Source organism: Nothoprocta perdicaria, unplaced genomic scaffold (assembly GCF_003342845.1).
Source record: "Nothoprocta perdicaria isolate Ctin4 unplaced genomic scaffold, notPer1 scaffold_196, whole genome shotgun sequence".
Classification (NCBI taxonomy): Eukaryota; Metazoa; Chordata; class Aves; order Tinamiformes; family Tinamidae; genus Nothoprocta; species Nothoprocta perdicaria.
In genome coordinates, this window is record NW_020455160.1 from 791,061 (window position 1) to 815,095 (window position 24,035).

The 24,035-nt window shown below is 48.4% G+C and overlaps 1 protein-coding gene across 3 annotated transcripts in view; it reads right to left on the reverse strand.

The window, feature by feature from the left end:
• Window positions 1–560: 560 nt before the first annotated feature.
• The window catches only part of RALGAPB (Ral GTPase activating protein non-catalytic beta subunit), a 52,107-nt gene continuing 28,632 nt past the window's right edge, over window positions 561–24,035 (reverse strand). For 2 of the 3 annotated variants that reach the window (XM_026037306.1, XM_026037305.1), the window contains exons 15-29: window positions 22,643–22,776; window positions 21,011–21,193; window positions 19,835–19,986; window positions 18,849–19,036; window positions 17,369–17,475; window positions 15,612–15,764; window positions 14,850–15,059; window positions 13,693–13,851; window positions 11,120–11,285; window positions 8,993–9,115; window positions 7,765–7,901; window positions 5,990–6,098; window positions 3,696–3,774; window positions 3,087–3,235; window positions 561–1,084 (exon numbers count right to left, since the gene is read on the reverse strand). In XM_026037306.1, the coding sequence (XP_025893091.1) occupies window positions 891–1,084; window positions 3,087–3,235; window positions 3,696–3,774; window positions 5,990–6,098; window positions 7,765–7,901; window positions 8,993–9,115; window positions 11,120–11,285; window positions 13,693–13,851; window positions 14,850–15,059; window positions 15,612–15,764; window positions 17,369–17,475; window positions 18,849–19,036; window positions 19,835–19,986; window positions 21,011–21,193; window positions 22,643–22,776 (2,243 nt within the window). In that variant the 3' untranslated portion in view covers window positions 561–890. The remainder of the gene's footprint in view (window positions 1,085–3,086; window positions 3,236–3,695; window positions 3,775–5,989; window positions 6,099–7,764; window positions 7,902–8,992; window positions 9,116–11,119; window positions 11,286–13,692; window positions 13,852–14,849; window positions 15,060–15,611; window positions 15,765–17,368; window positions 17,476–18,848; window positions 19,037–19,834; window positions 19,987–21,010; window positions 21,194–22,642; window positions 22,777–24,035) is intronic. The other variant, XM_026037307.1, reaches the window with a different exon arrangement.

Below are 24,035 nucleotides of genomic sequence, written 5' to 3' on the forward strand. Positions count from 1 at the left end.
AAGTGATGTTGACACTTTTTATGGAAACTGAGTAGGTGAAACAGATACTTCCAAATAATTTAACTAGTTGCGTAAAAAAGAAAAAAAAAATAAGAGATTAAAATTAAAAGTGACATTTTGCAACAGACCTGGAAGTCATGACCTTGTCATATGCAGAACCAAGAACACTTATCTAGTAAAAACTTATTCTTGAAAGTCAGGTAGTCTCAGCTGTTCTGTTTATTCTCAGCGTGACAGAAAGCTTGGACACAGACGGACTCACTCCCAGGCGTGGAGGGAACTGCACAATCCCGCACTTGGCTTGAGTGTCGTGACCTGGTGGTTTTGAGGAGCTCTCCTCCCCCCTTGCTCTGGGTTCGCACCGCGGCAGCTCCCGCGTCGCGCGCCCGCCGGGGCTGCGGGTTGCTCCGCTCCCCACGGGCGCCGGTCCGCACGCCCAGGCAGGCACCCTGCCCCACAACAGCCTCCGAGCAGCCCCTGCTCCGCTCCCCTGTAACGAACGGGTGCCGTGAGACGGCCGAGGGCAGGCTCGGCTGTGTGCTATTTTCCATCATTACACGCAGATATGTTTTTGGTTTTGACTGCGTTCTCACAGAACGAGACATGATTCCCAATCAGTGTGGAGTAGATGATTCAGTGGAGAGATTAGGCCGCCAGCATCCAGGAAGACTGGAATTAAGTAATCTTTGGAGGGCGGGTGAATTAAGTCAGTATCCCAACTGCTGGGTCTTGGATTCGCTCCGCGTTGCTCCCACACGGTATCTGCTGACTTGTGCTAGAATACGATTCCTGAATTCTGCAGGGATGAAGAAATTTGTCGTCGTTATTTAACTGTTTTCATCACTGTAGCCACCAAGCTCTGATCTAATTGTCCTGCAAGGATAACAGCCTTAAGGGTGGCAGTTCTTGAGCCCAACCTCCTGGAAAAGCGAGGTATAAAATTCCGGCTCCAGCTGCCTGTTCCGGTATCTATTGACAATGTCCGCGATTTTCTGTTTTCGGCGGACGTGGGGGGGGTTGTATGAATCACTCTCCAGCCTCTTCCTCCGACAAATATTTATTACCGTCTGCCGCACTAAAAAACCTGGGAGGAAAAAAGAAAGAATCAAGTTTAAATAAATCCAGTTAATCCTCCCGTTGCCGGTTTTGCAGCAGGAAGAAGCTGCGAGTTCAACCTCCGGCAGAAATCTAGGGAAAATGAGCAGCAGCACCAAATCAGGAACTGGTGTTCACAGGGAGTTAAGCAGATAATCACAGTCTCTAGAAATGTGGGTTTTTTTTTCTCCTCTGTGAAACAGGGATAAGAAAGGAATGGAGTCAGTTGTACCCTGAAAGGCCTGGAGGAGGAGGAGGAGGAGCAGGAGGAGGAGGTTCCCTCTGGCTGCCAGGGCCAGGGAAGCTCCCTGAGCACCGACAGGGCCAAGAGGCCGCGGCAGCTCCCGGCGCCTGGAGGCCGTGGGGACGGCAGCGCTGGGGCTGCTCCGAGGTGCCGCTGAGCGAAGGCAGGAGCCTCCAGAGCCCTGATAACTGGGAACACAGGCGCGCACCGCGGGGACAGCGGAGCCACGCGGGCTCTGCGTGGGGGAGCAGCAAACACTCTGCAGGCTGTGGCTTGGGGCAGAGGCTCCCCTGCCCCTCGCTGCTCTGCTGCTGCTTGCTGCCCTGCCGTGCGTGACACCCACGGACGCGCGGGGGGCACAGAGCTCACAACCAAGGCAGCCAACGCATTCCGTCAGAGCTGGCAGTGGATTTTTGTCCTCTTTCACTCTAAAATTAAATTTATGTGCATCTTTGTAATAAAGCACCCGCTAACCCCTTTGCTGTTTCCCAAGCAGAACAAATTATTTTCCTTATTTAGGCAACTTGATTCCTGACAGCAGGCAAACCGCATGTGCTGAGCTTGGAGAGAGGATGGATTTCAGTATGTTTTACTCCTGATGTCATGGAAAATAGCAGAGCAAGCCTAGCAAAACGCACCTGATACTTTTTCAGTACAGCCTGTTGTCACCAGCTGAATTCCCTGGTGTTATTTCAAAGCCCATCACTGAATTAAACAGGCAAAACCAGAACCCAAAGGTCACCCCGGTGGGTCCCTCCAACACTAGTTTCTAGTTGTGGGGGAAGCATTCTGGTGTCTACTTGTTTGCTTCACTTTATTTTCTAACTGGCTCTCACTGGTGGGAGGTCTCCAGTAACGGCAATGGTAAGAGCACAGATAGCCAAGGTAAAGACAGCAGCCCACCCAGCAGCCCAGGCAGAGCTGGGAGCCGCACGCATCCTCCCTAACACACGGCAGCACTTGCCTGCATATTCCCTTAAAATGTGCATGAATACGTTAAGGAAGATCCTCAGTGCCTGTAGCTTTCCATCGTTATCCTGCTTCTAAAACGCAAGGATGGCACAGCACGTGCCAGCGCGGCCCAGGAACTCGGCAGTGCCCTCTGTGAATCAAGCAGCAGCAGCACCTCGGGCTCTCGCACACACAAACCTCAGGGTCTCATTCCAGACCTCTCTCCACCTGAACATGCCCCATCCCACATCACAGCCCCCGGCCCCGCGCCCGCTGCCGCAGTTACAGCGCGCGGAGCTCCGCTCTCGCTCCGCTCTCGCTCCGCTCTCGCCCCGCTCTCGCCCCGCTCATGGTGCCGCCGGCCCAGCCACGGAGCTGCTCCCTCTGCTGCTGCTCCTGCTGCTGATCCTGCAAAAAGGGTGTCTTTATTTCGCTCCATCACGCCGGCAACCCACGTCAATGAAGAGCTCTGGGCCATGTATTTTTCAGATATATTATTGCCTGCACACTGCAATCACGGGACTCTCCTTCACTCTAATCTCCATTAAACTGCTGGGATCAGCCAGATTCCAGTGCAGTAACGTAACAGAGCAGGGAAGCTCATGGTGCTGACCAAGCACGGAGGGGGCCTGGGTCTCGGTGACCCTTTGGAGCAGCAGTCGAGCGGGATCGGTGCCGCAGCGCCGCGCGAGCGGAGCAGCAGGAGCAGAGGGGAAGGCTCAGGCCGAGCACCGAGCCACCGCACGGGAAGAGGAAGAAACAGAAAGAACCAAGTTCCTGAAAATGGGCTGCTTACCAAGAGCTCGCCTGCTGACTATCATTCCATCCACCAGTGGGATCACCATATTGAATTTCCCAGTAGCTCCTTGCAGTTTTATTCTGAATAAGCCAGTGTTTAAAGGATGGATGAAGATCACAGGGACTTCTTTCTCAGGAGTGGTAGATCTTAAGGGGAAAAAAAAGCGTGGCTGTTAAATCACTTTTGTAGCAGCATTTCAATTAGTGTCTGGATGAAAAACGGCCACTTTAAAGTGTTTAAAAAAGTCTTCTAAAAAAAGAAGACTTGTGGCTAAACCAGCAGCATTCCTGCATGCATCCTCTGGACTCAAGGATCGTTATGTCAGTTATAATGGTTTTATGATCTTCCATCATCATGGAATTTCAAAGCTCTGCTGACGGGACTTCCCGCCTCCACGTGCCTGCAGTGTCAGCCCTCCCCAAGGCAGGGGATTAGGAGAGCCTGGTCATGGACTCGCAGCAGAAGCTGCACACGTGCTATTCTATGTTTCAATCACAGTGATACAGAAAGTCCTTCAGCTTTTCCACTGAAAAAAAAACCTCTGCTGAGGGAAATCATACGTCTTTCTTAACAAAAAGGCAGGAAAAAGGAGAAGAGTTGTCTTACCTTAGGGAAGTGCTACTATTTGCTGTGGTTTCTACACCAGTGCTAGTTTCAGACACCAGATCGGGGAGGGGAAAGTTTTCTGAAAGAAGAGGATGCACAGAATAAAGTTGAGCGGCGCGGTTAATTTTCGCTGTGCAACCCAGGGTTGGTTCTCAGCAGTCAGCACAGGCCCCGAGCACGCACAGCACCAACGTCGTCACCGCCGCGATCGAGGCCCACGTCTCTTGTGGCCTGAGCAGCGCGTGGAGGGCCTAGACCTCATGGATCCCGTGCCGCACGGATGAGGTGACGCTCTGCAGACCTGCAGCTCCCCCCGTCCCCAAGGCCCCAGTCTCCGGAGGGACTCCGAAGGACAGTGAAAAGGCAGGAACATATTTCACACCCACATATACAGCTTTCAAATCATTCTTAACTTCCTATCTGCAACAGGCAGCCGCAGGAAGGGTGTTCTGAACAACCCTGCTGCTCACACCTTCAGTTACCTGGAGCCTCTCAAGGCAGCAGCGATTTCCCCTAGCAAATCACCACATCATTCCTCAAATCCTGTCTCTGCAGATCCTCAGCATGAACCTCCCATGCTGGGCTGCTCGGGACACAAGTCCCAAGGAAAGGAAGGTGCAAGGAGAGGACACAGGAACTCAGCTCCCCGGGAGATGCCATCCGCCCACGCAGGGGCAGGAGCCGAGGGACGGTACCGACCGTTCACAAGCACAACGCGGATGAGGGCAGCTCCAACACCCCTTCAATGAAGGGAAGGGAGCACGAGGCCCAACAACACCCTCTGCCATCAGAGGGAGTGCTTGGTGTACACGAACCTTGGATGTAGCAGAAGGAGAGCATGGAGGATCCTGCACATGTTCCAAGATGAAGCAGTCCCTGGGCAAGCACCTGGCACTGGGGTCTGAGCCCCAGCTCTGGGGCAAAAGCTTTTCTATGGTTCAGATTCAGATGGACCAAGAGCACAAAGGCAGAAACAAGAAGCAGCAGCCCCATTTGCCCTGAGCTAGAAGCCATTTTCAGGAGTCTTCCTCAAAAAATCCAGAGAGTGAAGTTTACTGATGCCCACGGCCTCATTCCTTCAGCTTCAGGCCCAAGTCCCAGGAGATTCCCGCAGCGGCTTCAGGTGGCAGCTGAGCAGAACGTGCACGGGAGCAGGGGCCCGGCCCGGCCTTGGGCGACGCGCTGCCTGGGGGCCGGGGGCACAGACACCAGCGCAGGGACCCGAAGCGCCTGAGGGAACCGCCACAGCTTAGAGCAACCCCCTCTGGCCTAGAGCTTGGCCAAGGAAGAGATGCTGCCAACCTCGATGCCACCTCCTGTTCCCAGGCAGACCTCTATAATACAAGTCTTTGTGCCAGGCCTCAACAGAGAAGCAGAAAATTCAGACCTGGAGTTTATGGGAAGTTTTCTCTCATTTCTCCCCCTCTTGGTTGCTTCCTACCAGTGTATCAGGCTTAGAAATCAGAGACAGAAAAAAAGTATCTGTTATTAGCCAGTATTTTATGTATTTCTGGGCTAGGCCAGTACAGACACCTCCTCATACAAAGGTAAACCTGGGCACAGAGGCTTAGAAACAATATGCAAGGAACTCCTCGGGACCAAGGACTTCTCAAGCCTGGAAAGACAAGTGCCGAGGGCCCACGCAACGGCGATCACGAGGCGGACAAGGGTGAATCCCTCCTCCCAGGTTAGCCCAGCATCAAGGACAGTCAAGGAGCAAAGACCAAACGCAGGCAAGCATTAAGTTAGCACGAGAGCAGGATGCTGCCCGAAGGAAGCTGTGCGGGAAGGAACCCAGACGGGCACAGCAGAGGGCACAAATGGGCACCCTGAGCACAGCGCAAACGAGCTCTCCCACGAGAAAGAACAACAGAGCCAGCTGCAAAGGCACCAAACCAAGAACGATGGTTCCTTTTGCACAGAAGCTGTTGTGCAAAGATAAAGTGACAGAAGACCAGCTTTTCTATAGGAAGAACAACTCCATTGTGGGAGGATCTCACCTGGTGTGCGCAACAGCCTTGTGCGTTAAGCTTAACGAGAAGATGCATGAGATGCATGAGGACATCTCACACGTATTGCCAGAGCTGAAAGACTAAATTTCCAGTCCCATGTGCTGGCAGTTCACCTACACTCCATGGATCATCATTTGAGTGTCAAAAAACTATTTTAGAATCTTTAAGTGTCAGTTACAGAAATTAATAAGAATTTAGCATTTTTATAAAGAACTGGAACTGAGTTTATACTCTGTTTCCTGTATTCTGCCGTATTAGTGAACAACAAAAAGTTCTACTCACCTATGTCATCGTAACGTTCAACCCAGACGACGTACACTTTGGTTTCAGGTCCCATTGGTGGAATGGTCCGGCCCTGAGGTACCCTCTTGGATCGGGAAGTAGGACTGAGCTGTTGGGAGAGCAAGGCAAGAGGGGCAGTGGCCAAACAAGGAGCACAGGGACGGTGCAGCAGGCACCTCCCCAGCTCCACAGGGACCCTGCGGCTCCCCGGGTCTCAGACTGCCGTCACCTCTGCCAGCTGTTGGGAGCGCTGCAGCGGAGCTACCCAATTAAAATCTGAAATCTGGATCTCCTGATATTAACATACAATGTAAATTAGAGAAAAGCTTCTTATTTCTTTTAATGTTAAAAGGAAGAGCAACTATTTTCCCCTCCCTAGCTTTGCTGCACACAACAGCCATGGTCAGTTCCACAGGTGCCAGGGATGGTGCATGAACACTGAGGTGTTTCCATGCCACTGCTGCAGCGCCAGTGGCATCAAGTCCCCACTCTGAAAAATTCTTTTATTGGAGCATTTTTAAATGCTGTAATTCCACTATTTCAGAGCAAATTTTCTCACTGCCCAAAGTAATACAGCTTTTCTTGCTAACTTTCCCACGTGATAAAATTATTTAACCTGACTGGGATGTTTTTCACCTTACACAGATTGCCCCAGTTTTACTGTGTAGACACATGTATTTGTTTTCTGCGTCAACTTCAATAAAAATGCAGCTAGGCAACTACAAACATTTAGATTGCATTTGTTGACTAACACAATATTTACCTTAAAACTCATTTTGTTACCATTCTCAAAGATCCTAAATCGGTAACAAAATGCGCACTGAGACAGAATTGGTATTCAAGAAACACGTAGTGAAAATCCTTCCTAAACCTTTACAGAGTTCAGGATTTTCTGCTTCTATAGTTTTGCTACCACAGAAAATGAACTTCATGCCAGATCTTCAGACATAACTGACTCACTCACTCACTGGACTGAGTGACTCCTGTTCAGCTTGGAGAAGAGAAGGCTCAGAGGGGATCTGATTAACGTGTATAAGTTCATGAAGGGGGAATGTAGGGAGGAAGGGGCCAAGCTCTTCTCATTGGTGGCCAGTGACAGGACAAGGGGTAATGGGTGCAAGCTGCACCATAGGCAGTTCCATCTCCATGTGAGGAGGAACTTCTTTACTGCGAGGGTGACAGAGCCCTGCAACAGGCTGCTCAGGGAGGCTGTGGAGTCTCCTTCTCTGGAGTTCTTCAAAACCCGCCTGGATGCCACCCTGTGCCACATGCTCTAGGTGTCCCTGCTTGAGCAGGAAGGTTGGACTAGATGATCTCTAGAGGTCCCTTCCAACCTCGAACATTCCGTGATTCTGTGACACACCAGTAACTATTAATATGGCATTTTAAACCGGATAGATATGAAAACCCTCCCAGTTTACCCACCCTGCATCTCTGAGGCATGGATTACAGGACAATTTACAAAATATTTTGCAAATGCATCCATAAAACTTATCCTTCCCGCGTTCCGAGATTTTAGAAGGTCATTTTTACTATTTTGCATATTTAAATTTTATATTCAAGCAATGCAACCTTGCAGTCTCCTACTGCAGATGCAAATGTTGACAAGACCAGGAGCTGCTGTTAGAGAGCAGTAGTCAGGAAAGAGCAACTCCAAATACTAAGAAACTGCGTCCTATGCTCCCAGAAAATGCTGCAGCATTATCAGTGTTTCCTGCAAAAAAAGATATCTACACACACGTGAATGCCAGTTTTCAAGGCAAATTGGGCCTTACCCGCTGAGAGGGATTAAGATTGTCTGTATGATTGGGGAAGAGTTCAAGTGTCAGAGGTGGCTGCTTTAGTATCCCTGGCAGGAGATCCATGTTGGAGTCGCTTTCTTGGTCAGAGACATTGCTTTCCAATGAATCACCTGGAAGGCAAAAGAAAGGTAGGTTTTGTCTTTTCTTCTGACCCAAAATCTAACCTATATCAAGATTTTTGAAACAAAACATGCTTGAATTTATCCAGAGTGCACAAGTCTGGTAAAAAGGAGCTGGGAAGGAAAGTTTCTGAATGCTACAGAGCCAAGGGAAAGCAGGACGAGAAAATACTAAAGTGGCCCAATGAAGGATTTGCCCTTTATATATATATATACACATATATATATGTATATATATGTGTGTATATATATGTATATTTATATATGTATATATTTTATATATGCTTTCAAATTCATGTGCATTTCACAACTACAGCAAATGCCAGAAAGCAGTCAATATCCCCAAACATTCACAAGCCAAACGCAGCTCTGACCCTAGCAGGACACCATCTGCTACTCATATTTGTCCCACCTCGGCATTATCGTGGTCGGAGCCCCGACCCAAACCCAGGGTTTGAAAAGGCCTCCTGGCCATTCTCCTGCTTCCTGGGAAGCCTCTGAGGCCACAGGGACACAGTGCCCAGGGGGTTCAGCAACGGAATCCACCAGTTATCCCAGAAAGCGCCTGCATTTAAAGTGCTCCGGACGGACTAGGAAGGGAGAGACCATATTGCACAGGAAACCTGAAACCAGAAGGGATATTTCTAAGAACATCATCTCCTCCAAGCTGCTCTATTCTGGAGAACTTTCCAAGGATTTAAGGGAAGCTCCTGGTCCCGCTGCGGCGAGCGGGCGCTCGCTCTGGCAACGTGCTGCAGAAGCGTCTCCTGGAGCTGAGCTGACCTGAACCACGGCCGCAGATCACAGCCAGGTACAGACCCAGGCACACGGCACCTGCGTGGCCACGCAGACCTAGGAACTCAGGCTTGAGATGGGACCAAGACCACCTTCAGAAGCGCTCCAAGCATGACGGGATTTTAATTTCTACACTAGTAGTTTTCCAACAGGGATCTTGGTGTCTGCACTACTAGTCGGCTTATTTGGGTTCTGGTTCTCACAAAGATCTCTTAAGAACCATTTTTAAAACTTTCCTTTTGTTTCTGTTTGTTTTTTTAAACAGTGTGCACACGCAGCAATCTTACTTAGGGACTCCACGGGCGATGGGACGACAAAAGCTATTTCTGTCAGAGCATCAGCATAATACAGCACTTTCTTCTGCCCATTGAAGATATTCGCCCCAACATCTTCTGAAATAACTAGATCATCTGAAAAAGAGACAAAAGCAAGGTCTAGTCAAAAGGAAGTTAACTCTTATTTTATGCATTTTCTCAGGAGAAGACTTTCAAACACAAGGTCCAAAGAATTACAAGAAATATTTGAAACGTTAAGGTTTCAGACAAGTCTCATTGCTAAAACTGATTCTCAAAACATTTGGTTGCTATCTTGAAGCAATTAGTATTCTGACTAGAAAACAGGATCTTTTCCAAGCATAATCCCCTCAGACTAAGCAGCCCGAAAGCTTGTCCAACACGAGGAACCAGCCGGGAGCTGTTTCCACCCCTTCCTTCCGACAGAGGCATCCTCATTTGGCTGTTCGACATTAAATTTTCAAAGGTCTCTTGCATATATAATTGCAACCCAACACTCTTCTAGAGTTTAAGCCAGATTCAGAGATTCTCCCTTAGATGCTTAGTCAGGGAACAGCCACCTCTTGCATGCAGGCTAACTTGTGAAGCTCCTACTTCACAGCACCAAGCAGCAGATGAGGCTGCTTGGTGCAGCACAGTGCAGAGCAGTGGTTCTCTGCTGGAGCCGATCTGCGAGGCACTTACAGAAACATCTCTTTTCCCTCCCTACTCCCACCCCAGACAGAAGAGTCAGGTCTTCCAGCTGAATTACTGCTCTGATCTGGCTTACAGCAGGGCCCCAGGATCAGCTGCCTCAGCAGAACCAAGGGGCAGTGAAATCCAGCGCACTGACAGGGCGAGTGGCCGGAGGAAGCAGGAGCTGCTGAAGGCTGCTTTACCAGTGCCGAAACACTCCTAAAGATTTCCAGCCCACATCTTTCAGGAAGCAGGAGCCCAACTGCAATCAAACTGCTTAAGAACGTCTTTGCTTTAAAGTATACGTATCTGCTTTTGATTCCCCCACCCCCAGTAGGACCTTGTTGGAAACTCTTCTGCAGTCTTGAAATTAGTTTTTACCATCAAAGCCATTCACAAAGAGCAATTGCATTTAGTAAAACAGACAGGTTAAGCCATAGACAAGGTTCTGGAGGAAAATAAAGTGAGCAATCTTCACAAGGCTGCCTTCCCTCAATTACCCTTTCTGCTTTTCAGCCTTTGCCTGCTAAATCTGTGGTTCCACTCTGGTCCTGCACTCTGAGAAAAACAAACCCACGCTCTGGTCATTTTGGAGCCCCACACGAGTTGTTCAGACCCCATGCCTCTGTGCTCTCAACCTTTCCCAATAGGCCCAAAGCTTCTTCTGCAGAACGTTTGGAAAGCCTTCAAAGAGAAGGGGATCACCATGAAAAGGTCTGTGGCCCTTAGAGTAGTGGAAAACCTTCCAGACATGAACCAAACTGAGGACACGAGCAGAATCTGCGGATAATATGGTTCTGTTGTTTTCTCAGTGTAGAAATTACTTGACTTGCAGGTCACCATAGTGGAACAGCAGCTAGAGGAACACTACCCTGAGGATCGTTTTGGCTGACAGAATGGGCAGAGGACAGTATGAGACAAGCCCAGAACAACAACTGCTTCAGTAGGAAAACCGGCCAGTGAAGCAGGAGGGGAGGAGAGCCACGTGTGGGCTCCCAGCACCACAAGCTGGGAACACCGGTTTGTTTACAGCACACTTCACCAAGCATGATCACCACACTAACATATTTGGCAAGGTCTCATTTTAACCTACTTACAGAACACTAAGAATCATAAAATATTTCAAAGTGCGACTGCTGGTGCAGCAGATAATACAATGAGTAGCCCTGATATCACCTTAGGTTTTAGATTACAGATAAGACTCACTGAGACAGCTAAAAATATGGTGCTTGTTGCTGAGACTACTTCCTCTCAACAAAATGCACAGACATTTTATTACTTTGATTTGCAATTTTCTCTAATGCTTATATTTAAATATACCTTTCTGGTAAATGTATCTCAAAAAATGTGCAAGCACTTAAAGAGGTACCCAGCAGAGTTAGTCAGCTGTCTCCTAAAGGAGCCTAAACATTGTAACTTAGGGTTACTGTATTAACCCTCTCTTACCTCGTTCACACCCTTCTTCATCACTGCAACTATTGATGGACCAGCTCGTGGAGACGTGTCCAGTCCAGCCCGGGTGCTTCCCCACCTCAACCGACCAGCCAAGAGACAGCAAGAACTCCAGGAAGTGAGGCTGAACAATTCTGGAAGACTCCATGTTCTTCAGGATCTGAAACAAAAGCAGTACCAAGATATATACAGGGCACGGCAAGAAGCAGCTCTTCTGTTTGTTTTTTTTTTTCTTTTTTTTTTTTTTTTCCTTCCACTGTGTCACCAGTTTGGTTTTGCCCAAATATACCCAAATGTGCAAGCCTGGACTCTCCTGCCAAGTCCATGGACACCAGGCCCTGCTGTCCAACATTCTCCATCCTGCCCAGCAATTCTCTGTTCGGTCAGATTGCCTCATTGCTGAAGCCTGTTAAGTAGTTAATCACGCTGCCTCAAACAGCAGTTTTGAGATTTACCCAAGGCCCAAGGGCTAAGAAACAGAACTGCTCAGCGCTGAAACCACATTAACATCTGAACAGATATCGCTGCTACACTGTGCTACATTTTTAGGAGGACTTTAGGAGACTATCATCACTACTAACCTGTACATGATATACAAAGACTGAAAGACCAGGCCTCAAAGTTCAATTAGATTAAATTATTTATTATTAGATTAAATTATGAAGTAGACTTTGCAGAGGTTTGGGGGAGGACTGAACAGGCACTTCAACCAAACGACACTGCAGTTCACTTTCCATCTCAATCTCCTTTCCTGCAAGGACCGGGCACGTTTCCACCTCCACCTTCCAATCCGTCCACTGCACCGCCGGCTCCGTGTGCTTCTGCCCCATGTGCTTCTGCCCCGGGTGCAAGCAACGCTTGTGCTGCGGGCAGTCAGCTTCTCCCCCAGCCATGGGCTGACTCGCAGCGAGAGCGACGCTCTCGCTGCGAGTCAGCCCATGGCTGGGGGAGAAGCTGACTGCCCGCAGCACAAGCGTCGCTTGTACACAACGTCAGAGGTTTCTAACTCAGGTTAGAGAAACTGTTCTAGACTGTGCAGCACCAGAAGAAAACAGCCCTCATTCCCTGGGAAAGGAGTCAGATCCCCTTCTTAAATCAGAAGTAGGTCCTGAGTTAGGGTTGCACCAATGGTCTCTCCCTTATGCACATTAAAACCACGAGGGCTGCACGGGAGCAGGCAGCTCTCCCTGCTCCGGGCAGAAACCACGTCGCGGTTTGGCTCCTCTCTTGACTGCACTCGGCCGTTTACGGCCACCCCGAGCAAGCACCATTACAAAAGGTCTTCATCTGATGTAATATTAATATTGAAAACAAAACATGACAGAAATAAGTCACAGCTCTTTTCAAACATGGAAACAGTCTCCCTTTTTCACTCAGCTCAGGTCTGCAGAGATAGGTACAAATAAAATATTAACTCAGCTATGTCACTGTGACTTTGCACAACTGGAAACAAAGCCAGGATTCCTGCATAACAGGAAGCACAGCACAGTGTCTAGGGACCTTGAAGTCTGAGCATGGAGTTTATACTACCAGACAAAATAATATCCAGAATCTCTCGAACAGGGAAGATGTTTAAATCTACAAGACAAAATCCACAAGCACAGACTGCTAATTGGGTTCCCAAAGGCCAGCTAGCAGAACTACATCATTTCTGCCACTAAATCTCATCTGTCTAAACCCGTAAGAGCAGATAACACCATGAGAAAAGCCAAAAAGCAGCAGCTGGCTGAGCAAAACGCCGGCACTGGCACCGGGGCACATCGGCGCGGCCGCGGGGCTGGCTCGGGAGGCAGGGGCGCTGAGCGGCCTCCCCCGGCCTCTCTGTTGAGGGCTGCCAAGCAGCACGATCCCGGCTCCAAGAACTCCTGCAGCCCACTCGGAAGTCGAAGGTGCTGCTCTGTTCTGTGGATTGCACATGGGCAACAAAATGAGGAGACGCTCACTACAGTGAGCAGAAGCTTTTACATTTTACTATGAGAATTATGTATGAAATGAGAAGGTATTCCAGAAATTTCTCTTTCTAATGAACCCTTAAGTCATCTTAATTTAGGGACTTTCCAGGTCACCATTTAAAGAAATCCTGGCTTCGATTTGGACAAATATTTTTTGTTTTGTTTGCTGATTGATCAACATTTGAAAGCAAGAAGTATAATGTAAAGAGTTATAAAGCAATAATACTTTCTTGTAGAAAGTTTTTCAATTCATTGACGTGTTTTTAAAACAAGAATCAAAACAAGCTACCGGGAAGCTGCACATAGCTAAAACAAAATGCAGCTTCTTTTTTTTTTTTTTAATCTGTAGGACGAAGTACGTAAAGACACTTAGCAATGCAGTGAGGGCTTGTTAAAGCACTCCGGCTATCTAGCTACCCATCCGCCTGGAAAAGTACAGAGGGACTTACTGCAGCTCAGGTAGCAAATGAACAGAGCCCCCAGTCCCAAGCTCCAGCGCTCCGCTTTAGTCATCGGGAGTGCTGCTTTATTCACACCGGGCTCATTAGAAATGGGCAGTACATACTCATTAGCACTGTTCACTTTCACTCATTAGCACTGTTCACTTTCACTTACTTCCTGGCTTGTTTTCTGGCCTGCCTTCATGTAGAAGATGAAAACTGTATCAAAAGGGCGACACGGCAATAAATCCAAATAGCCAAGGTCATCAAAAAACCCCGGCAGAGCAGAGTCAAGTGCAATCAGGTGAGGAGGTAGACGACTGTTAGCAGGTTCCTATCGAACAAGCAGAGTTCAATAGTAAAAATAGTGTTTTCCATCTGAAAACATTAAAAATAATCCACGAAAATAGTCACAAATTGCCCCTTTTTAAGCTTGAAGTAACACACGAACTTCTGATGTTTGTGTGTTATATAATATCATCCTGTTGCTCTAAGTTTGCCACAGCAGCCATAACATGAGTTGAGAACTTGTTGCACTCTATTATCTGCATTAAATAATAGGTATTTTACAGTAAAACAATACTAACAGTTTGCTCAAAAGAACATTCCCTCCTGCAGTAAAACAAGCAGAGATTTTAATAACATTAAATGTATGCAGTCGCATCACAACTAATTTTGTACTTACTGATAAGATTTATATAGGAACTATATTTAAAATGCTTAGCATTTTTAGACTTGTTTTTGCAAAAGTTCCGTTTTCTACTACTCATGAAAGAAAAATGCAACAGATAAAAAGGAGCATCCACAAGTACAATGTAGACTTCACATTTAAGAATGCAGATCGTCTCTACAAGCCATTATTTGACTTTAAAGAGAAAAAAACCGAGACTCTCTAAAAAGCTCTGTAGAGACGCCTAGGTGGTTACGTACTAGAGATGAACCCTCTCTAGGTGGCTACGTACTGGACCCATCTCTTCAGCAGCGTAACCGCTGAGGCAGAACATTTCACACAGCAACTTTTCAGAAATGTTCACAGAAGGACCCTGCGCCTAATCCAAACTGGGAGAGTGATTTCAAGAACAAGCAGCGACGTGAGCTTAGGCATTTCCCGCAGAACCCAGGGGTGACGGCGCCTTTTCCCAGTGTGTGCAGCTCAAGGCCGACTCCTTCACCACCCAGATCCCAATCCCGGGAAACTCGGGAATTCAGCAGCCTTTCTAAGCAGCCCGCAGCAGCTGCCAGAGCACGTCACATCTCCCACTAGCTGCACGTGAGCTCCCCTCCTGGGCCAGGCTAACGCGCAGTGGGACCGCACTGGAATTGGGAGGTCACCTTCAATGCCTCTAGCGAGAGGAACCCGAAGTGGGAGAGGAAGAGGCGGGCGGTCTGGAACTCCTGCGCAGGTGCTGGGGGCTTGCACTCTGTGACGGGATCGGGAAAGCTCTTCTTGCGCCACTCCTCTTCGCTCTTCTGATCTATGGAAGTCTCAAAAACGATCTGCTGGGCCATGCCATTCCTCAGCTTCTCGTGCCGCTCCTCCAGCTGGAAAACACCACACAGCCATGGAGAGCGGCCTCCCCGTGGCCTCCTCGTGCCGGGCAGCAGCACCAGGGCTGCCCCAAGTGCCAAGGGGGGCAGCTTCCCGCAGCCCTGCAGGGCCCTGCACACGGCCGGGCGCGGGTACGCACACCAGCACCAACCTCCCCCTTCAAAGGAACCCAACTACAGCACCCTCCAATTAAAAACAAATTCATTTGGCACTATCAAATTAAAGGAGTCCACCAAAAGGACTCACAAACACCCTTTCCATTTCCCCAGAAGCAGCAGCAAAACAACAAACACGAGCTGCTTATTCACAGCAGTACAGGGTGTTAGGAGGATCTGGAATAAAAGCTGTTGAGCAGTGGTCTTCAAGATCGTGTTCCTGGCATCGCCATCTTCCCTGGCTAGAGCAGAGATTTCATCAGTTTGCAGGGTTTATTGTTCCATCAGGATGAATTAGTAATATATTTAACAGTAAGGAATTAGTGTGCGATTCATGAATAGGCAAAAAGGGGAAGAGCAAAATGAAGTCAAAGACTGGAAACCACTTACTTCCTCATTCACAATTTCATGTAAATCGGGAATGCTCAAGTCAGCTTTCACAAAGGGAATCTTGTCCACCTCCTCAGGGAACGGCCGGTGTTTCACGCTGTATCTCAGTCCAACATCGTTTTTAGGAGCTGGTCGGGATTCTGGTACAAAGCTCTGCAATTAAAAAAGGGGAATTGTTTTACACCCCAAGCTTCTCCATTAGAGAACACATTATTACTGTAAATGGAAACTGTTTCCCTCCTCACCGTCACCACAAGTTTACTAGTCCATTATTGAGAGTTATCATCAAAAATTATTTGGGAAAAATAACTAAATTTGTATAGATGCAATTAAAATTTGCAGTCTGTTTTTTAAAGAGCATACAGCTCTACCCATTTTGGTGGTTGCAGTCGTGGAGCCTGTGAGCTCTGCCCACCAGTGAATCTCTCATCAGTTGCAAATCCCCATGAAAAGGGTAGGCTTGCAAGCCTTTCTCCTTCCTTCTCCTTGGAATAAAGCCCACGCTACCTGTGTTGGGGGGCAGCTAACGGCTGCCTGGGAAGCCTTCATTGTAGCCCTACTAGCTTTAGTGAGCTCTGCAAGTTAAGCAGAGGAATGAATGCTGCAGAGGGAAGGAGCAGTGTCACACAGCAGCCGCAGCCAGACACACTGATGGGGCAAGGAAAAGGCTTCTCTCATCCATTTTAATACCTTAGTATCTTAATTTTAAGCTGGTTACTACATCACGTTCTAGATGGTGCTCTCAGTGACCCAAAAGTTGAAGTTGCCAAGGAGAGCAACAAAACGAAGACTCAGGAATAGGTTTGCTTGAGGTCCAAGCAAGCGAAAATTTTAATTGTATATTGACCTTCACCTTCAAATACATTTCAAAATGAGCAAAACCTTATCTAACGCCGAGTTAGAGAATGCCTTTAGGTTAGAAGGGATCCCTTAGAGCTGTTAAGAAGGGTCCCCGCCACGCGTGACTCTTGGCTGGCGTGGCAGGCAGCCCGCTCGGACTGAGCACGTTCAGCAAAGCAGCTTGGTGCCAAGGCAGCCCCAGAGTCACAGACGTGCCGCGTGCGCCCAAGTCCCGCTCTGCCCAAATGTTACAACGACAACTGACACCAACAGGCCCTTTTACTAGGGGGCCTAGACTACAGTCTAATTTCCCTTACTTTATGGAGAAAGACATGCAAAGAGTTGGAAGACTTAGGGAACTTCACAAAGCAAGACATTTTGATGACGCAGAAGGACATACTCTGTCAAACAACTGCAATGACAGGCTCTATTTGAAAGCAAGATTGCTTTTTTTCCTGCCCAGAGCCATTCACAGAGTCCATGCTCTGACAGGAGGGAATTCTGCACTTGTCAAGCACGTTACAGGCAGCGTTTTGACCCAGGGCTTTCTGGCTTTAACAGCTGTTCTCCCGGCAGCAGCTCGTACTGCACGAGAGGCTGTTCCCTCTGCTGCAAGCGCTCTGCCTCACAGCCCACCTGAGCACGATGCTGCCACCAACACGGCCGTGCAAACGGAGGGAGATCTGCTCTCCCCGCCTTAAACAAAAATCTAGAAGTTAAGACACTTTCACAACCTACATTGAATATTAGCACAAGTCATAAAGAGTCACCAGAGATGTGTCACATTACCTACAGCTAAAGGACCCGTGGCTCAGCCTTAACGTATAATCACCAGCTGTGTGGGGCTGTCTCACATTAGTGGAATTTCTGCTGAACATCTCTAAGTTAAAGATTTCTGTATGGGCTTTGATAGAGACCTTTTGATTTGCTTTAGCTCCTCTTGGCAAAAGACAGAGTTGCTGCGCCCATGCAAATCTTCCAGATGTCCCACGGATCAAAATCGTGACAGACGGGAAAGAGTCATCTGTAAAGCACATGAGGAAAAACAATCAGCTAATATATCCTCTTCTTAAGTTGCAAACACTTAATTAAGCAATAATTTAACTGGAAAGAAACGCAGTCATGACCACAGAGATTTCATTTTCAAGGCTGATTCTTCCTCGGATCCTGAATATGCCCCTGGCAGGGAGCGGACAGGATCCTGTTCCTCGCCTTCCCGTGGCAGGAAGCACCAGTCTGCTCAGTAGGAAGCACCAGTCTGCTCGGCCCTGCTCCATCCCAGTGGCACTCGGGCACGCGAACCAGAAGAGCATTTAGCAAGAGCACGAGAACTGTCCCGCTGTTCTAGCACGAGCTTATCCGCTCCAGGGGGGATTTGCTCGGACACAGGCGGTCAGGCAGCAGGCGACGGCTCCAGCAGCAGCGTTAGGTGCAAGACGGAGCTGGAGGGTCTCCGGGAGGCCGGCGGCAGCCAGGGTCACGGCTCAGAACACAAAACGAGGGTTCCCGATGCCAGAGGTTCTGCACAACCTCCAGTTTCAAGACTAGTGTCTAGACTCCTCCTGCCCACAGATGAGGAAAACGCACCTGTGCAGACCAGCAGAGCTCACAGACGTTAGTTTTCAACCCAGCCAACACATAAGACAGTTTTCACCCAGCCTGTTATGTGGCATCTTGATGCCTGAAGATTCACGGAGTGGTTTAGGGGGATGTGTTACTCAGTTCAAGGCATCATGTAAATGCCATCGGGTTTTTCTCATGTGCTTTGCTTGGCCAAAGCACGTGAGACTGGAGCAAGAGTTAGAAAGGAAAATTCAGCTGTGGAAGTCGATACTTGGCAGTAGATCTTCCTTTCAGTAGGTGACATTGATAGAATACGATGACACTCTATGTCAGCTAGGTAAGCTAGGACAGCTCCTAAGCAGCCGTAATAAGCATTTGAGCCGAGAGCATCCACAGAAATGTTCAGCGAGATAGACAAAAATCAAGCAAAAACAAACAAAACAGTGCAGCCATAAAAGAATTAATCATTTGTTGAGCACCACTCCCAACAGAACCTCCTATATTCTTCCAGTTTTCATCTTTTTCTGAACAAGAACTTTTCCACAAACGTAACCCCACTGCTTTTCCGCGTGCGCTGTGATTTAGGGATGCACAGACGCAGGCAACGTGCTGTCACCGGGAGCGAGACAAGGCCATGCACTACTTGATGCGCTTGTGCACGCCTGACTGGCAGGGCCATGAAAGTCATTCCTCCACCTGCACAACTGCCCTCGCACCGAACAGAAACCCCCGAAACACAAAGAGGAGACGTGGGCTCGAGGAAGCAGTTGCGCTTTGCAGCTTCATACAGAGTTTCTGTCAGAGGGACAAAGAAGGAGGAAACCTGGAACTTACTCTGCTCGTTCCCCAGAGGCTGCTCCAGCATCGCAAGGATGACGCTGTTGTCCAAAACAAAGTAACGGAAACTGTGTCTGTTTATGGTGGGCAGGCGAGAATATTTAATCAAGGTGGTTTCATTCACCAGGCTGCAAGGAGAGGCAGGGCCACTGGGAGAAGGAAACGCCCCAAGCAACTGCATAATGCTGCAAATAAGGAAAAAAAGCCATGACAGATTAAGAACACTAATTATTCCACCTCAGCATGGCCCTTCACTCATATTGTTCATTTGTATTTCCTCAAAGGAATTGTCCCATCAGGGCAAGAATTACTTGCAAACTCCCAACAGGTTGTCTTAAACCACAACCGATAGTTTCAGAAAAAGTTTTGAAAGTCAAGAAGAAAAGTAGCCTGCCCACAGAGCCAGTTTCTTCATAACGCAGGGAATGAGGCTACCAAGGCATGCTTTCAGTAAAGCACAAACAACCCATACCCTTGCACAGCGTTTAGATGTTCTTTCTCATCGCAGGGCTAGGCAGCCCCACTTCAGCTGCCCCGGAGCAGCAGCAGGCGGGCAGAGCTCACACACGGGCTGCGCTGCGCTCTCCTCGAGCGGCGGCTCGAAGCTTCCCCGGGGGGAAGCGGCGTTGAGAGCCGAGCGGCCGACAGGGCGAGCGAGTGCCGGCCGTGCCGGGGGCTCACGCGCACGGACACCCCGTTCAGCTCCCGGGGAGCGGCCGGGAGGGCTCCGGGCTGCAGCCCCAGGCGGGAGAGCAGCACGGGGTGCCCGCGGGGACGGGCACGGGCAGGCGCCAGCGCCAGGGCTCGCGGCGCCTTTAGCTCCCGCCCGGGAGCGCGGCGACAGCCAGGGCCAAGGCCAGCACCCGGCCCAAAGGGTAAAGTGGCCAGAGCCTTTCACACGTCCCTGCCCATCACCAAGCTCACCAGCTGGGATCCCAAGTAAAACAGGCTGAACAGCAAAGACGCTTTGGCTGATTCCGTACCATGTTAACGTGGCTTCTGCAGCATCCTTCACTCGCATGGACGCAGGGTTTGGTTCTTTATCTCCTTTGTACTTGACTTCTTGTTCGCTGCTTTTGGATTTGCTTCCTGAAATGCCCAACTCCACAATCTCCAGTACCTCTTTTAAGCAATCCTAAAACCCAAGAGGAATCATAAAAAAAAAAATCATAAAACACAAGCACTCCGACCAAAGTCTCTTAAAGACCTAACAGAGTAGGAATAAAGATTTATATTTTGAATTATATTTTCTCTATATATGGAAGGTATCTAATTACCTTTGTATGCCTATAGGCAATGCTAGAAAGCACTATGGATGAAGCTATACGCAGCATTTTCCACTACATAGGCACAAACCGGTCAAGAGGATTACTAAGAGTGCAAATGAAAAAATGCCAACGCACTCAAAAAGACAAAAATTGCATTTCAGAGATTATATGCAGGGCTTTTAATTAAGCATTATAAGCATATTAAAAAGTATATTAAGTTCTAAACATACTTTAAAAAATCTTGAAAACTGCAAGACACTATTTCCAAAGTTCGTAAGGAAATACATCATTTTATCTAACTCATAGATCACTGTACACACACGATAAAATGAGACCAACAATAGAAATAGGCATACGTAATAAAAACTAAAGGTATGCATATTTCTAGTAACGGTGTGACAGTTGGAAATGCCCACCCATCACTTCCTGTTCCTTTCAAACTTCCCAAGGAAACTTTATCCTGCATGGAGCACTGAAATAACAAGCTGTGAGTATCAAAATGTTAGGGTGACATGAATCCCACTTCTAGCTCTGGAAGACCTGGTTTAGCCAGGGAAGAACTGCAAAAACAAATGACTTCTACTCAGGTTTATCTACTCCAGGTATATCCTGCATTTCCATATTCTTTTCAATTTATTTTTTTTCCACTTCGATCTTTCTTCTTGTTTTCAAGTTTGCAAAACAGGAAGAAAGATCGTTTCTCATTTTACTACAGATGAAGGGTAACTCTAAAGCCAAAATATTCTCATCCAAAACAAAATTGAGAACTACTGTACAAAGAAACCGGGTTTGGGAGCAGTGCCTTCCAGCCAGCTGCAGAAAGAGGTATTTCAAGCGGGGAGCAGGGAAGGGCCGGCAAGGCGGCAGCGCCCGGGCGCGGGGGACCCTCACCTTCTCCTCGAGCATGTCGGGGTGCTCGGTGAGCCACACGCAGAGGCACTGGAAGGCGGCCACGATCATGGAGTGCAGGTCGCGCGAGTGCAGCGGCGCCGGGCGGCTGCACTGGTACACGATGTAGCTGCACACGGAGCTGATGGCCCGCCGGCGGTCTGCAGAGTCCACGGCCACCTTCACCTGCGCGCCGGGGAGAGCCCGTCAGCCCCGCGGGAGCAGGGAGCAACGCCCGCGCTCTGCCGCGACTTCAGCTCAAAGACGGGCAGGAAACTTAACAGCGACAGCTGCTGCAGCTCGCAAGGTGGAAGGAAGAGTCGCTTGCTGCCAGCACGCTTGCAGGAAACAGATTTTGGAATTTACACTAAATCCCAGGTGTTGTAAAGACACAACACAGGCAGCCCCGAGCCTAAAGAGGGCTTTGGAAATTGGAAATTGTGGCTTCCAAAGGTCCAGAGCAGAATCAGAACCCTGCTCTGTACTCGGGCAGTAAGAGGTGATGCTCCCTTTTCCCAGCTTGTTTGCTGCTTAAGAGCAAAGAGGGCAGTCCCGGAAGTTCCAGAGGAAGAATCACTTCTGGTGCATGATAACTATACAAAGATTACAACGATTATTACAAAGATTACACTCGGGCCATGCTGGCTCCAGCTACAACGTTCCGCCACGAGCCGGGGAAACGGCGGTTCTGGCTCCGCAGATCCCGCGGCCGAGCGCGGCGCAGCCCGTGGGCTGGTGAGGGCTCTGGAGACTCACGGGAGCCACAGCAGGTTCTGGAGGGTCGGGAAGGGAGGGCATTTTCCTTTCCTCCAAAATAAGGCCCCTATCTTTTTCTTCCGCAGCTGGGCAAATCTCCACTAATTTGAGGAAAGTGGAGAGCAGCTCAGAGCGCCAAAATCGAATCAGAGCGGTTCAACTTGGGCAGACAAGGGTCCGAGGCAGAAGGATAACACCTCCCTATTGCAGATGCACAGCGTAACTTCCCCAGTACGCTGGTACAGCTGCAAAAGGGCCATGGAGCTGCGCGGGGCCCTGGCAGGCTGTGGTGTCCCTGCACGGGACAACCCCCCGGCTCGTGCTGGGCTCCAAGCCCGCAACGCCCCAGCCCGTACGCTGCCCGCTGGGCGCTTCATCACACCTTTTTCCCTTCCCTACAATGTAACCCAATAATCTGGATGCATCCCCAGTAAGTTAAAAAATAAATGAATTATTTTTAGAAGTGCCAGGATGCATGGAAATCTGAGGCCAAGTGGGAGCTATTGGTTCAGCTCATCCAAACCAGCCTCGGACACGCTCCTCATCTCAAACCCTGGCTGCTCTGTGCTGCGGTTTTCTCCTGGTTTTCTGTCCTTAAGGACTCACTGTGTCTGTCTCAGTGGACCAGAAACCCACAAGAGAGTCCCTTTTACCACCACTACCCACCATATACTTCACTGAAAGTCAAGGGGCATTTGCAGGGCACACATCCCTAGAGCTGTTTAGCACCCACACTAGGGTAAGCTAAAGTGCTTCTACAAAAGGCCCTTTTTCTTTGTTGCTGTGTCCAAACACAATGTTTGCTGACCAGCTCTGAGGCTCTTTCGTGGCCTGATTCACCCACACAGGACTACAAGCACGAGAAAGGTCTTCTCTCACCTTTGCCAATCCGGAGAGCAGCTCCAGGGCAGCTAGTGAGATACTCATGTCCTGCCTCCACTGGGAGTTGAGCCTTTGGGTTACCAGGTGAATGCTGCGGATCAGCAGCCCAGCCGCTGTATCTGTATGAAGAGCTAGGATGTAACCCCAATACCACACAACAGGGAGGAAAAATAACTAAGCATTAGTAACAATAAGCAGAGAACGGGCACAAGCCAAAGCAGCCACAATAAGCACATTAATTAAAATTACACACGTCCTGGAAGCTAGATATTGGGTTTCTTTTGCCCAGGCTAATTCTCTGATATGCAATATCAACATATTATATATCTACATTCAGACTGGCTTCTTATCTCAAACCTGTTTTTTAAGCAATTTTACTACCTTGCTATTTGTACGTGGTTAATTATTACTGTAAAAGACGTGCCGGTCACAGCACCATCGCGACGTCAACAGCCACCAACCAACCCCACGTTCTGCCATTGTACTTAAATTGCCGCAACTTCTGGCAATCCCAGAACATTAGCAACGTACAAACACAGTAGATGTGACTTCAAGTATCTATGCCAGAAGTTGCCCCCCACCCTTAATGAATATTGTGAGAGAATACATAAATATCTTGTTCTTTTGTTTTCCCTTCAAACATCCAGCACAACAGTAGCAATTGCTTTCCTAAGTTTCTTGCAGCCTTACCTTGTGCCACCAGGTTTTTTTTTTTTTTTAAATCCAGTAAAATGAATCAACTCAAAAGTACAGGGTTATATATTACAAAATGAATCCTTCAAGTTATAGCATGGTTTAAAAAGAGTCAATAACTCAAATATATAGAAGATAATTTTTAACATTACGGTGAATATTTTCGGTATCCAGAGAGACGCACAAAGCATTTGCTCCCGGAAATCCAAATGAATTCAACATGCAAGTCAAATGGTGTCCTGTCTTTTGACTTTTCCAAACAATTAAGTTTTGCAAGGACAGTGCTAATACATTTATGTGAATTCCTAGAATACCCTAAAAGTTTCCTGATATCCCCCTCATTCCGTTACTTAGAAAGCTAAAGAGTAAAATCCACTTTTGGTTGACAAAAAACGATTTTTCCACCTATACCTACAATGCAACAAATAACAGTGGTCTGTTTTTGTGTTCAGCTGGTTAATAACAATTAAATTACTAGAGACCAAAGGAGCAAGCAAGATACCAGGATCTCCAAACTGAGCTCGCTAGCAACACATAAATTTAGTAAAACACGGATTTTATTTCAAGGGTTCCAAAATGCACGGTGCAGGACATACCAAACCAAGAGGGAAAGGAAAGAGGGAAAGGAAAGAGGGAAAGGAAAGAGGGAAAGGAAAGAGGGAAAGGAAAGAGGGAAAGGAAAGAGGGAAAGGAAAGA